Source organism: Molothrus ater, chromosome 16, assembly GCF_012460135.2.
Source record: "Molothrus ater isolate BHLD 08-10-18 breed brown headed cowbird chromosome 16, BPBGC_Mater_1.1, whole genome shotgun sequence".
Lineage (NCBI taxonomy): Eukaryota > Metazoa > Chordata > Aves > Passeriformes > Icteridae > Molothrus > Molothrus ater.
In genome coordinates this window covers 15,016,291-15,028,992 of record NC_050493.2, presented here as the reverse complement: position 1 = coordinate 15,028,992, position 12,702 = coordinate 15,016,291, and the positions used below count along the sequence as shown (strand labels likewise).

At 57.8% G+C, this 12,702-nt stretch overlaps 2 protein-coding genes across 7 annotated transcripts in view; both read right to left on the bottom strand.

Moving 5' to 3' along the window:
- The window catches only part of UBN1 (ubinuclein 1), a 35,988-nt gene extending 32,209 nt beyond the window's left edge, over positions 1-3,779 (bottom strand). For all 6 annotated transcript variants that reach the window (XM_036392184.1, XM_036392182.1, XM_036392186.1 and 3 more), the window contains exons 1-3: positions 2,949-3,779; positions 1,292-1,378; positions 307-402 (exon numbers count right to left, since the gene is read on the bottom strand). In XM_036392184.1, coding sequence (XP_036248077.1) covers positions 307-402; positions 1,292-1,378; positions 2,949-3,188 — 423 coding nt within the window. In that variant the 5' untranslated portion in view covers positions 3,189-3,779. The remainder of the gene's footprint in view (positions 1-306; positions 403-1,291; positions 1,379-2,948) is intronic.
- A 3,351-nt stretch (positions 3,780-7,130) lies between these two features.
- NME3 (NME/NM23 nucleoside diphosphate kinase 3) lies at positions 7,131-11,657 on the bottom strand. The gene is made up of 5 exons (XM_036392224.2): positions 11,555-11,657; positions 10,993-11,123; positions 10,496-10,597; positions 9,947-10,059; positions 7,131-9,262 (listed from the first exon to the last, which is right to left on the bottom strand). Exons 1-5 carry the CDS (start codon positions 11,598-11,600, stop codon positions 9,145-9,147), a joined length of 510 nt encoding a protein of 169 aa, XP_036248117.1. The 5' UTR covers positions 11,601-11,657; the 3' UTR covers positions 7,131-9,144.
- Between the last annotated feature and the right edge of the window lie 1,045 nt (positions 11,658-12,702).

The window sequence follows — 12,702 nt, the reverse complement described above, 5'->3', positions numbered from 1 at the left end:
AGCATTGTCCAAATGCTCTGGAGCTCACACAGGCTTGGTGCTGTGGCTCTGAGAAAGCTGTTCCTTGAAAGGGGAAGAACCTTTTCCTGATATCCCACCTAAAGCTCCCTGACTCAGCTCCAGCCATGTCCTCAAGTCCTGTCCCTGATCACGAGGAGGTTGTGCTCCCCCAGGAACACACTGGAATGCCCACCAGCATCTCCTGCCATGCAGCTGCCCCAGAGCTCTCACTCCCTGGCCCTGGCAGCCTCGTGGCTCAGTCCCAGAGCAGGTTCAGCCTCCCCTCAGCCACCTTTAGGCACTCACAGCTTCCGAGTTGTCGATGAAGGAGTCGGACTCATCATAGCCATAGCCCATATCAATCAAATCCTGGATCCGGTCCTTCCTGCGCCTCTTGCCACCCTGAACAAGAAACATGGACACTGGGATCACTTTTCCATCCCAGCACCACAGGGATACCCTGACACAGGACAGCAGCACTGGCTCCAGGACACAAAAGCTACAGCAGAACCAAAGCAGGGCTGGCTCTCATCGCACTGTGCTCCCAGGGTGTGGTAAATCCACTTTGAAGCCTTGTCATAGAAACAAAACAGTGCAGGCAAATGAAAAACTGCCAGCCAGACTCCACACTGAACTGGGCTGCATCCCTTCAACACTCCTGCCAGGGCTCTCTTCCATAGGGCTTGCTCTTCCCTAAGTGCTCCAGCAGGTACAGACTCAGTGCTGCAGACATCACACACACACACAGTGTGCCAGGGTGACCCATGGGCCAAATCTGTGCCACAAAACAACACACAACTTGCTACCCCAGAGTGCCAAAGGGTATAAAAACCACAGTGTGATTTTAGTGCCAGCCACAGAAATAATGCAAAAGGAAGAAGAGCAAGGAACAGGTAGGAGAGATCCATGCAGCAGTGTCCTGAGGGCAGTGTCCTCATCACAGCCCCATGCTCAGAGACTCGGAACATTCCATCCTGCCACAGCAACAAGGCCTAGGAATTCATTTTTGCTTAAGGAAAACTCAATTTTATCAATCACAGTAAGTGATTTGCTGCTCACTTTAGTTCATGTAATTTGCTTTAATCAGACTCATCTGATTTAAGAATGAATCTGAACTATTTTTGCAGCCCTGAGACAGAAAAAGAACATAAAAACCAGCACAGGGCAGCCAGGATAAAGGACTGAGGGAGAACAGGAACTTGAGAGCCAGTGAGCATTGAAAGCACTGCCTGAGACCTGAACAGCACTGTCCAGCCCAGAGAACAACATAATTTAAAGAAAAAACACTTACATATTTTTCTTCAAACTTCCTAGCAAGAGCCTCCACTTTATGCCTTTCCTTTTCCTCATCATTGAAGGGATCAGCTGGGTCTTTCTTCTGCAGAAACAAAAGGGGTAAAACAATGACAGCCAATCTTGTCACAGTGCCACCAAAACTGCAGGAATTAAACCCATCCTGACTGGAGCAGCTGGGCAGAAGCTCAGCTAAATCCACCTTTAGGACAGTGCTGATCAACATCTTCATCAGTGACAGGGACAGTGGGATCAGGGCACTCTCAGCATGTCTGGGGATGCCACCCAGCAGTGTGGGGTGGCTGACACACCTGAGGGATGGGAGGGCATCCAGAGGGACCTGGCAAGGCTGGAGAGCTGGGACCATGGAACTCCACGAGGTTCCACCAAGCCAAATGCTGGAGCTGCACCTGGAACCTGTGGGATCAGTCCAGGCTGGGAGAGGGAGGGATTCAGAGCAGCCCTGGGGGAAGGATTTGGGCTGTTGGTGGGTGACAGCTGGACCTGCCCTGGCTGTGAGCACCCAGAAACCCCCCTGGGCTGGGCTGAGCCCTGGTAGGGGCAGCAGTGGGGGGGATTCTGCCCCTCTGCCCCACTCAGGTGAGACCCCACCTGCAGAGCTGCCCCAGCCCTGGGCCAACAGCAGCAGGACCTGGAGCTGCTGGAGAGAGTCCAGGGGAGCCCAAGGACTGGAGCTCCTCTGCTCTGGAGCCAGGCTGGGAGAGCTGGGGGTGCTCACCTGGAGAGGAGAAGGCTCCAGGGACACCTCAGAGCCCCTTGCAGGGCCTGAAGGGGCTCCAGGAGAGCTGCAGAGGGACTGGGGACAAGGCATGGAGGGACAGGACACAGGGAATGGCTCCCACTGCCAGAGGGCAGGGCTGGATGGGATATTGGGAATTGGGAATTGTTCCCTGTGAGGGTGGGCAGGCCCTGGCACAGGTGCCCAGAGCAGCTGGGGCTGCCCCTGCATCCCTGGCAGTGCCCAAGGCCAGGCTGGGCAGGGCTTGGAGCAGCCTGAGATAATGGGAGGTGTCCCTGCCATGGCAGGGGTGGGATGGGATGAGCTTTAAGACCCTTTCCAAGCCAAACTCTGCTGGGATTCTGAGAGTGTCCCTGTGGTTTGGGTGCTCTCCCAGCTTGTTTTGTACCCGCCTGTGCTTCTCACAACCCTCAAAAAAACCCCCAAAAATTAAATGGCATAAAACATCACCTGACTGCTAACAGTCCTGAAGGCAAACAGTAAAAGGAACAGAATCCAGTAAGTTTGTTTTCATAGACAAACACTCCTAACTCAAACTTTAGATGCTACAGGAGTTTTCATTCATGTCTGCTTTGGTGCACTTTGGAAAACAGCTCCTTATCACTGCCAGCTGCCCAGGTACCAAAACTCACTTTAGATCTACTGAACGAACATCACATCCCAGAGCTGCCACAGCACAACACCCTCCCAACACCAAATTCCAGCATTGCAAAGGAGTGCCCCAGCATGGCCTGACAACAAGCACCCCAGCCTGTGGGTCAGTTCTCCTGCCTGCAGGATGTTCACCCACCCTCCTCCCCCCTCACAGCAAACACAGACCCAGCTCTCACAACAGCCATGCTGAGACAGCCCTTGAGACCTTCAGCTCCAGCACAGATCCCCCAGGGACACTCACCTTGTCACCTGAAGAACTCCCTTTTACTTTCCCCCGACAGCTCTTGAGGAGATCGGGGTAGAAGAACTCGGGGCAGCGTTTGTGGTCGGGCTCGAAGAGGGTCAGAGTGATGCGCACGGCCGTGGCCGCCGGCTCCGCCTCCGGGGGCTGCTCTGCCTCGTCCTTCCGAGACCTCTTGAGGAAGCTGCTGCTCAGGGGCCCGTGCAGAGTGGTGAACGACACCCTGTGGGGCTCTGTCATGGCTATGGCCGAGCCTTACCAGGCCTCACGGCATCGTCCCCATCGCATTAGGAAAGGTCTGTGGGGCTGCACTCTGGGTTTCACCGCGGGTAACGGAGGATGCTGGCAGCGGAACAAGGGCTTTGCTTTTGGAGTTTTCCCGGGAAATGACAAAGGGCCGTGCTGCGAGCGCTCGCTGCAATCATTAGAGAGAAAAAGGAGAGAAAGAAAGAAGTCAAGCCTTGTACCAGTCTTCCCTCCAGCACTGGAAGTTCCTCGCTATCCCTCCAGCTCCATCGCGGCTCTCTCTCCTCGCACCACACCGCTCCATTGGGAAGGGCTGAAGGAAATCCAGCTGCGGGCAACAAAACCAGCCCGCCACACTCGCTCTGACGCGGCCCGGGAGCCCTGGGCACGAACACCGGGCCGGGCTGCACCTCCCGGGCCGGGGCTGCACCTCCCGGGCCGGGGCTGAGCTCCGGCCGCGCGATGTCCCGCTGCACGGAGGCCCGCTCACCGCTGTCTCTGGGACAGGGGCCGAGCAGGGCCCAGGGCTGAGCGGGGCCCGGGCAGGCAGCTCCGCCGGAGGGAGCGGAGGGGCGGCCCGAGGCCGCGGTGCCGGTGCCGGGCCCGCCCTCACTCACCGCCGGCGGGACGCAGCCGCCGCCGCCGCCGCTCCGGGCCCGCTCCGGGCCCGCTCCGGGCCCGCTCCGGCCCCGCGCCCGCGTCACGTGGGCGGTGCTGCCCTCGCGCCGGGCCGCGCGCGCCACGACCAATCAGCGACCGCTCCAGCGGCCACGCCTCACACAGCGACCAATCAGCGGCCGCCGCCGCTGCCACACCTCGCGGGAAAGGCTCGCGGACGGCAGCCCCTTGCCACGTGATCGCGGCTGGCCAATCCCCGGCGTCGGCACCGCCCCGTCCCGGCGGCCCGCGCGCGGCGGCGGGAGGGGCGGGAAGATGGCGGCGGCCCCTGAGGGAGCGGCGGAGCGCGGGCGGGGAGCGCACGGAGAGGCTGCCCGAGCCCGCTTCACTCACACAGCAGCGTTTGGTGGAGTGTCATAAAAATCAGTGGCGTGAAACCTCCAGGAAGCTGCGTTCGTCCTGCCCCTCGTGTCCCTTAAGCAAGCTGAGGTTTCTTCCATAGAATGAAATGCAACGTAGGGAATGTAACGATATGGGACAACAGAGTAATCTGATATATCTCTATCTGTAGTGGCTCGCGTGGATGAGGCTGCAGGCCTGTGCTGGAAGATGACAAAGACTCCCAGCAGCCACTGAACCTGTTCGAGACTTTCCAGCTGGACGGGACACAATGGATCCACCCCAGGGCATTGCCTGGTGTCACTCTGCCACCTCTCCTTTGTTTTTCAGGGTTTGGGGAGTCTGGGCAGCCGCTGTTGAGTGGAAGGTGATAAATGTCCCAGTTGTCAAGCAGGCTTAAGGAAGAAGACCCTGCATCCCACAAGCCTGCCAGTCCCACTTCAGTGTCTGTTAAAATCCTGGAGGTTATTTAGGGAGTTGCTGAAAACCCCTTGAGAGACAATGCAGGCAGCAGGCACAGCCAGGGTGGGCTCACAGGGGAAGGTCCTGCTCCATCTGCTTCATCCCCATTTGGGAGAGGCTCAGGCTCTGACTGCCCAGAATGGTTCAGCTGGAAGGGCCCACAGGGGCTCACCTGGTCCCAGCTGCCTGCTCAGGCAGGGCCAGCCCAGGGCACAGGGCTGTGCCAGACAGCTCTGAAACATCTCCAGTTACAGACACTCCACTCCCTCTCTGGGCAGCCTGTGCCAGTGTACAAGAAGTCTTTTGTGTTCATTTGGGACTTTTTGGGCTCAGTCTCTGCCCGTGGCTCTGGTGCCATTGCTGGGCCCTGGAGCAGAGCCTGGGCCCTGCCCTGCCCCTCCCTACACCCAGGGCTGAGGGTCCCTCTCAGCTGGGGCTCCTCTCCAGGCTGAGCAGCCCCAGCTCCCTCAGCCTTTCCTCACAAGGAGATGCTGCAGGCCCTTCAGCATCCTCAGAGCCCCCACCAGGCCTGCTCCAGGAGCTCCATGTCCCTCCTGTCCTGACACAGCATTTCAGCTGTGCCCACAGGCTGGGCACAGGCTGGGGCAGGATCCCCTCCCTCACCCCCCTTGGCCCCTGGGCTGGTCAGGAGCAGTCAGTGTCACTCTCTTCTCCACAGAGCTGCAGCCCAGCCTGGTGCCTGGGGTTGATCCTCCTCAGCTGCAGGAGCCTGCTCTGGAAGGTTCCAGAAGGTTCCTCTGCCCCTGTTGAGGTCCCTCTGAAGGGCCACACAACCCTCTGAGGTATCCCCTCCTCCCAGCACTGTGTCAGCCACCTTTGGGAAGGCAGCCAATGTGGTGGGTTGGGGTTTTAGCAAAGCTTTTGTACCATCTCCAGCACTCTCTTGGATAAGCTGTGCCTCACACAGCTCCACCCTTTGCATGGGTGAGCAGGCAGTGCCAGGTCAAGCTCAAAGGATTACAACAAATGGGGTCACATCAGGAATGGCCCCAAGTGGCTTTCCCTGTATCCAGCCTGGTTTTCCCAGAATTTCCAGGGATGTTGGGGAAAGGGCTGGGACATCCAGATGTGCAGGAAGATCCAAAACCCCCATTATTTGGGTGGCTGGATATGACAGCAAAGCTGGGATGAGGCTGGAATGAAAGGAGACCCCTCCAAATCCAGGGAAAAGGGGGAGAAAATCCCATTATTCCCATAGAACTGGATTTTCCAGGGCAGGGAAAAAGGACAGTCACCAGTGGGGTTACACAGGGCTCTGTTTGAAGGCTGGTGCTCTTCAATGCTTTTATAAATGCTCCAAATCCAGGAATTTAACATACATTAGGCAAGTTTGCCAGCAACAGTGACCTGTCAGGGGCTGTGGAGCCCCAAAGGGCCTCACAGGGAGCTGGGCAGTCCCAGCCTGTGTGAGATTTAACAGCAGCAGTGCTGGACTCTGCACCTGGACAGGGCTGGACGCAGTCTGGGGGATGAGAGGCTGGAGAGCAGCCCAGCAGACACACCTGAGGGCTGACAGCAACTTCAGCAGCAGCCAGCAGGGGCAGCCAGAAGAGCCAACTCTGCCCTGGGTACAGCTGAGGGAGGGGATTGTCCTGCTCTGCTCTGGGGCTGGAGCTCTGTGTTCCCACTAACGGGGCTGGGAGCAAAACTGTGGAGAGAACAGGTCCAAAGAGAGAACATGCAGCAAAACTACAGAGAGAACAGGTCAAAAGCCATTTCCCATCCCATAGAATTTGAAACCATCTTTCATTTTGAAATGCTCTGTGTTTGTTTGGCTGACAGCAGCAGCTCAGACCTTAGCAAAAGCACTGCTGGCAATCCAGGAGCAGAAAGCAGGGTCTGACATGGGGCTGGCATCCCCCAAGAGGATGGGCAGGGCTCTTCCAGTGGTGCCCAGCAACAGGAGGAGGAACAACAGCCAGAAAGTAAAACACAAGAAGTTCCCCCTCAACATGAGGAAGAATTTCTTTACATTGAGGGTGGCACAGCACAGGAGCAGGTGCCCAGGGAGGGTGTGGAGTTTCCTGCTCTGGACACATTCCAAACCCACCTGGACACATTCCTGTGATGGCTGCTCCATGTGACCCTCCTTTGACAGGGAACTGAATGATCTCCAAAGGTCTTTTCCAACCCCAACTATTCTGGGATTTTGTGATTCCTGCAGGAGCACAGACCCTGCTGTTTCTGCTGCCATGAGCATGTGGTGCTGCAGCACCAGCCTGGCTGCACTGAACACCACCCAGCCAGGCTTCTGCTTCAGTGGGAAGCACAAGAGCCCTGCACAGGGCAGAGACAAGGGCACCTCTGCTGCCTTCACCTCCTCCAGCTCTGACACACAACTGCTGCACCCAAAACCTCCCCTCCACGCTGCTGCCCAGGCTATTTTTGACAAGCACCTGCAGCCTCCTGCCTTCAAGGGCCCCAAGAGGAACAACAGACAGCTTCTACATTTATTAGTACAGTTTAACACAGTCTTGGACAGAGGAGAAGCAGCAGAAACCAACATGCAAAGCAATTAAAAGTCCCCAGGGGCTCGAGGAACAGCAGCCACAGCTCAGCTCCTGTACCTGCTCCCAGCAGGGACTCTGGGGGCCCTTTCCCTGCAGCTGCTGCTCCATCGTGCCCCAGAGCAGGACGAGGGCATGGCAGACACCAAACCTACACACACAGAGAGGAGAGGACGGGCTGGGATTGTGTCTCAGGGAGTCAGGTCTGTATCTGACTGGAGTTCAGTGCACTTTGAACCAGGAGGCATCTTCCATCTTGTCTGTGCAGACAGGGAGAAGAGGGATCCTCCAGGAGGAGGCAATGGCAGGAGATGAAGCTCAGCTATTTGGGCAGAGTTTTCCTGTGTCAGAGCTGGCAGCTCCTGGAGCCAGCAGCTCTTCTCAATGCATCTGTTAAACAACCAACGTGGCCTTCCTCCCACTGGCTTCACACCTCAGTCTTCACCAGCGCCTTCTCCTGCAGCCCTGCTGCAGCCAGACTCCAAGTTCAGCCAAGTGAACAAATTCCAGGAACAAATGGGATCTGTCAGGTATTTAGAGTTGGGCACGGGTGTTTGGAGAAGGCCCCAAGGCAGGAGGAGCCTTGGCTGAGGCAGCTGGACAGCCCCACTCATTGGGGGAGACCTCCCACCCCTGCCTGCTCAGCCCCACACCCTGGGGCCAGCAGGAGTGGGGGTGACTTCACTCTGCTCCCCCAGAGCTGGACTCATTCCCCATCACCTACAAAGCTGAGCACCCAGAGGGACAGGCTTTCAGGGCACAGGTCAAACTCATCCTGCACACAGCAAAGCCCTGGGGATCTTGTTCCCTCAGTTTAACTGTGTCCCTGTTCCATGGCAGGGCTCAATGTCACTGTCCCTGTCCTTTTGCTCTGGTTAAGCTGCACAGGGAGCTCAGACACAGCACAGCTCTGAGGAGCTGGGTGACCCAGGGACAGCTCACAGGTGGTGTCCAGCCCGTTACAAACTGGTTTCCAGGAACCCTCCCAGCAGGAAAGCTCCACTGCAAGCTCTCAGGGGGGACAAGGAAGATCTTGGCACTTGCCAGAGCTCAGTGCCAGGACTCCACAGCCTCTACTGTGCACAAGAGAGAGCTAAATACTCCCCTAAATCTGAGCCCCAGATCCACAAATCCTTCCCTGCCTCCCTCTCCCCTTCTATTCCTGTGGCTGGCCTAGTGCTGCTGCCTCACATCAGTGACCACGGAGGGACAGTCCGGTGTCAGCCTGGGTCTGGCTGTCTCTGGGTCTCTCAGCCCCAGAGAACCAGAGCAGACCTGAAGGATCTGCTTCCCACTCCACAGCCACAGCCCAGGAAGCAGAGCCTGAGGAATTGTGTGTTTAGCAGCCTTTGGAGAATCTTCTTTCCATGGACTCACTCATCTTGGGTGAGCTTTTGCCAGCCCAGCACCCAGGGCTCCCACCAAGGGAGAGAGAATTGTCCCATCCTCCATTCCTTGTCTTGGAATGAACTCCAAAATGAGAATTTGCTCCCTTATCCTACAGCAGCCCGATTTTTTAAGAGCCTTTGGTGAAAAGCCTTCTAGAAATGCAGGTAAATTGTCAAGCCCATCACCTTGTGACCAGCACCTCTCCCAGCAGCAAGGAAAACACATTCTCCTGCTCCAGGCAGGGATGAGAACACCCAGGAATGGGCCAAGAGCCCAAGTTTTGCTACAATTAATCAGCTTGAGCTACTTGGGATTTAAGATGCTGCAGCAAACAGAGCAACAATACCAACTACTTACTAGAGCAGAGAGAGAAAAAAAGAAAGAGCTGCCCTTGGCAGGAGCTGAACCAGAGCTCCACACACAGCCCAGCTCCCAGCATCCACAGGCAGAAGAGGAATCTCACAGAGGACCTGCAGCCAGCCCAGCAGCTGCCAGGAGATGGATGGAAATGTGCTGTGTCCCAGCAGGAGGATGAAGTCCCCTGGGACTGCTGCTCACTCGTAGATCCAGCGTGCAGCCGTGTCCTCCCAGCACGGCAGCTCCTCGGGGCGGAACCACAGCGAGATCTCCTGCTGGGCACTCTCCACTGAGTCACTGCCATGGATCACGTTCCTGTGGGCGAGGAGAAGGCTCTCACCAAGCTGGGAAAGGTGGGAGAGGGATGCTGCAGCCTGCAGAATTCCCTCTGGACCAATTTAACTAAACCAATGGAGCCAGTCCTGTCCCACACCACTCATCCTTCCAGCAGTGCCAGTTCCCAGCACTCCCTCCTCCTGTGCTGAGGAGCCTTTTGTTTACTACAGGAGGAGCTGCAAGTGGCTCTGGGATGTGCATTTTTTATGTCAGGGATTCTAGATTTTCCCCCTTTCATCAAAGCAGGTTTGGTATCAGACACCAGGAAAGAGATCTAAGGGAGGATGGCTCAGTAAGAGCTGTGTGTACCATGAGCCAGGCTGGGGCCACCCAAGGTCACCACCCATGGATATTCACCTGCTCCCATGAAAGGACTGAGTGGGAGCCTCCCTTCCTCTTCACAGCCTGACAGTCCTGATTAGCAGAGGAAAACAGGCAAAGCCCACCTGCTTTCAACAGAGAACTCAGGAGGAAGGAAAGACACAACCCAGGCTTTTCCTCCTATTAAAGCCAGCCCTGGGAAGCAGAGCTCAGCTCTAGTCTGAGCATAAAAGGGAGAACTTCTGCACTGGGAATGCAGACTCATTCCTGGCAGGCTTAGCACAGGAATGCCTGGACAGGATGCCCTGAAACACTGAGGGAAGAAAAAGTCACAGCTCTCACTTGCCAACTTCAACACAGAAGTCTCCTCGGATGGTGCCAGGCCTGGATTCAGCTGGGTTGGTCTCCCCAATCATGGTGCGAACGGTTTTCACTACATCCAGGCCCTGCCAGACCTACAGGAGAGCAAAACCAGGATCAGCTTCCACAGCAGCCCCAGCAGGTCACAGCTGCCCTCTGAATTCCCCATCAGATCAACTCTGGTGACAGAGAGCAAAGGGTCTCTCCAAATTATTCTTCCCAAGTTGATTGTGGAAAATAATCTAAATTGTCTGTGGATTTCTCCCCATCCCTGGAAGTGCTCAATGCCAGGCTGGATGGGGCTTGGAGCAACCTTGGTCTAGTGGAAGATGCTGCCCCTGCCTTGGCAGGGGGTGGAACTTTTAAGATCCCTTCCAACCCAAACCATTCTATGATTTAATTAACAACAGAAAACATCCCTGCAGTTCAGTACACCTTCAAGAGACCTCTGAGGGGGGATATCACCTTACTTCCACTGTGCCAGCAGCCACACACCGGGCACTCTGTCCCTGTTCCTTGGCCAGCACTCACCATGGCCACGATGGGCCCGGAGCTCATGTACTTCACCAGGCGGCCGTAGAAGGGCCGGTCCCGCAGGGCGATGTAGTGTTCCTTCAGCAGCTCCTCCGAGGCCTGCACAGAGCACACAGCTCAGTCTGCTCCCACAGGGGCATCTGGGCAAGGGCTGCACCTCAGGCACGCAGGAAATTAACAGAATGAAGCTCTTGCACAGATGCCCAATTCCAGGAGTGAAACAGCAAGAGCCTGACACACACAGGAGTTTCCAGCTGCCAAATTACAGTGCCAGCCCTGGAGTACGGGCACAGCCAAGGGCAGACACGCTCCCCACAGCTGGAATCACCCTCCCAGTGCCAGCTCTCCTCTGAGCTACGAGGATTTGGTGCTGGAGTGACACCAGCAGGCTGTACAGGCAGAATCCCCAGCAGTCACCAGCACAGCCGAGGCTTGGGGGGCCGAGGGGCTCCTCCACTCCAGGGACCCCCAGGCTGGCTGGGCCCGGCCCTCACCTGCAGCAGCTTCATCCCCACCAGCTGCAGCCCCTTCCTCTCGAAACGCCGGATGATCTCCCCGACCAGGCGCCGCTGCACCCCGTCCGGCTTGATGGCCACGAAGGTTCGTTCATGGACCCCGCCCAAGGCTGCAGCGACAGGGCAGAGCTCTGAGGGGGGAAGGGGACGCCTGCGGGCCCTCAGCCAGGTGGGCACCGGGGGGTGGCAGGCCCTCAGCTGAGGGGACACAGGGCGTTCCCGGGGGGTACAGGGGGTTCCCAGGGGGTACAGGACACAGGGGGTCCCCGGGGGGGGGGTACAGGACACAGGGGGGTCCCGGGGGTACAGGACACAGGGGGATCGCAGGGGGGTACGGGACACAGGAGGTTCCCAGGGGGCACAGGACACAGGGGAGGGCAGGGCGGTGCTGGCCGCAGAGGGCACAGGGACAGGGACACCTGGCCTGGGCCTTCAGCCGCGGGGTCTCTCCCTGCAAGAGAGGTCCCTGGCCCTCAGGCACAAGGGGAATGGGGGGCTCCGCTCCTCAGACCCCGGCCGGGGGTCCCGTTCTGTTCCGTACCATTGTGGAAGAGGCCGGCGAAGAGCCCCAGCACCAGGCAGATCATGGCGGCGCCGCTCTTAAAGGGGCCGTGCTCCCCCCGCGCTGTCACCGCCCCCCGCGGAACCATCGTGCCGGGGGCGCGGAGTGGCGGGGCCGAGACACGGGGACACCGGGAACGGCTCGTTCCCATGGCAACGGGCGGGGCCTGGTGCCGCCGGGGCCCGGTGCAGGCCCGGGGGGATACACTGGGCTTCACCGGGGCCAGATGTCCCGGCTGCGGCCTCCTTGCTGCCCCCTCTGAGCTCCCCTGTGCCGCTGCGACAGCGTCCTGGGTGTTTATGAGACTTTTGCCTCCTCTGTCTCTGTCGTTGCGGTCGTGACTGCACACTAGTCGTGGTTAGACCAGGCCGGTGTGGGGCAGCTGCTGTGGTACTAAGCAGCCCCTCTAGCCCGGGCAGGGAGCTCAGGAAGAGGAGCTCTGAATTCCCCAGGGCCATGCACTGATTCCATTCTGGGGCCTCAGACCCCGGCTGTCAGTGCCCTCTCAGCCTCAGGGCTCGTTAGCACTGCGCTCCAGGGCTCCACTTCCTGCACTCAGGAACTCCCCTCTTGTTTCAGCTCCCTCCAAAATCAGCCTCTGGAAACACCAGCACATGAAATACCTGCACCAGGTGCCTCATGGAATGATGGCTCTGCTTCCATCCTGCTTCTCGTGTTCAGAGACAGTATTCTGCTCCCTCTCCTTGTTCAGCTCTTGGCTGGGACAAGCAGGGATCCGTCTCCAAACAGCAGGGATCCAGCTGCTTTATCCAACACCATTTTGAGTAAATTATTCCTGGGTTTGTACCAATCAATAATTAGTGGTTGTATCCTGAAGGTCCAGAGTGTGGCTTTGCCTGAGGAAAGCTGACCCCTTTGCTCCAGCACAGTCGTTATTCTGCCCGTGGAAAAGCCTTTGTAAGATAAGCTCTGCCCATTGTAGAGCCACGGGCACTGCTCGGGAGGCAAGGGCGGTGCCAGAGCTGTTCCCAGAGACTGTTCCCAGGGGCTGTTCCCGAAGGCTGTTCCCAGGGGCTGTTCCCAGAGGCTGTTCCCAGGGGCTGTTCCCAAAGGCTGTTCCCGAAGGCTGTTCCCAGGGGCTGTTCCCAGAGGCTGTTCCCAAAGGC

What these genes read in the sequence shown, in the direction of transcription:
- NME3 (XM_036392224.2), bottom strand. Translation starts at nt 11,600, where the DNA reads ATGATCTGCCTGGTGCTGGGGCTCTTCGCCGGCCTCTTCCACAATG. An exon ending in TGGGGATGAAGCTGCTGCAG is followed by an intron (nt 10,598 to 10,992) that starts GTGAGGGCCGGG and finishes TGCTCTGTGCAG; the next exon opens with GCCTCGGAGGAGCTGCTGAA. An exon ending in TTCTGTGTTGAAGTTGGCAA is followed by an intron (nt 9,263 to 9,946) that starts GTGAGAGCTGTG and finishes CCTCGCCCACAG; the next exon opens with GAACGTGATCCATGGCAGTG.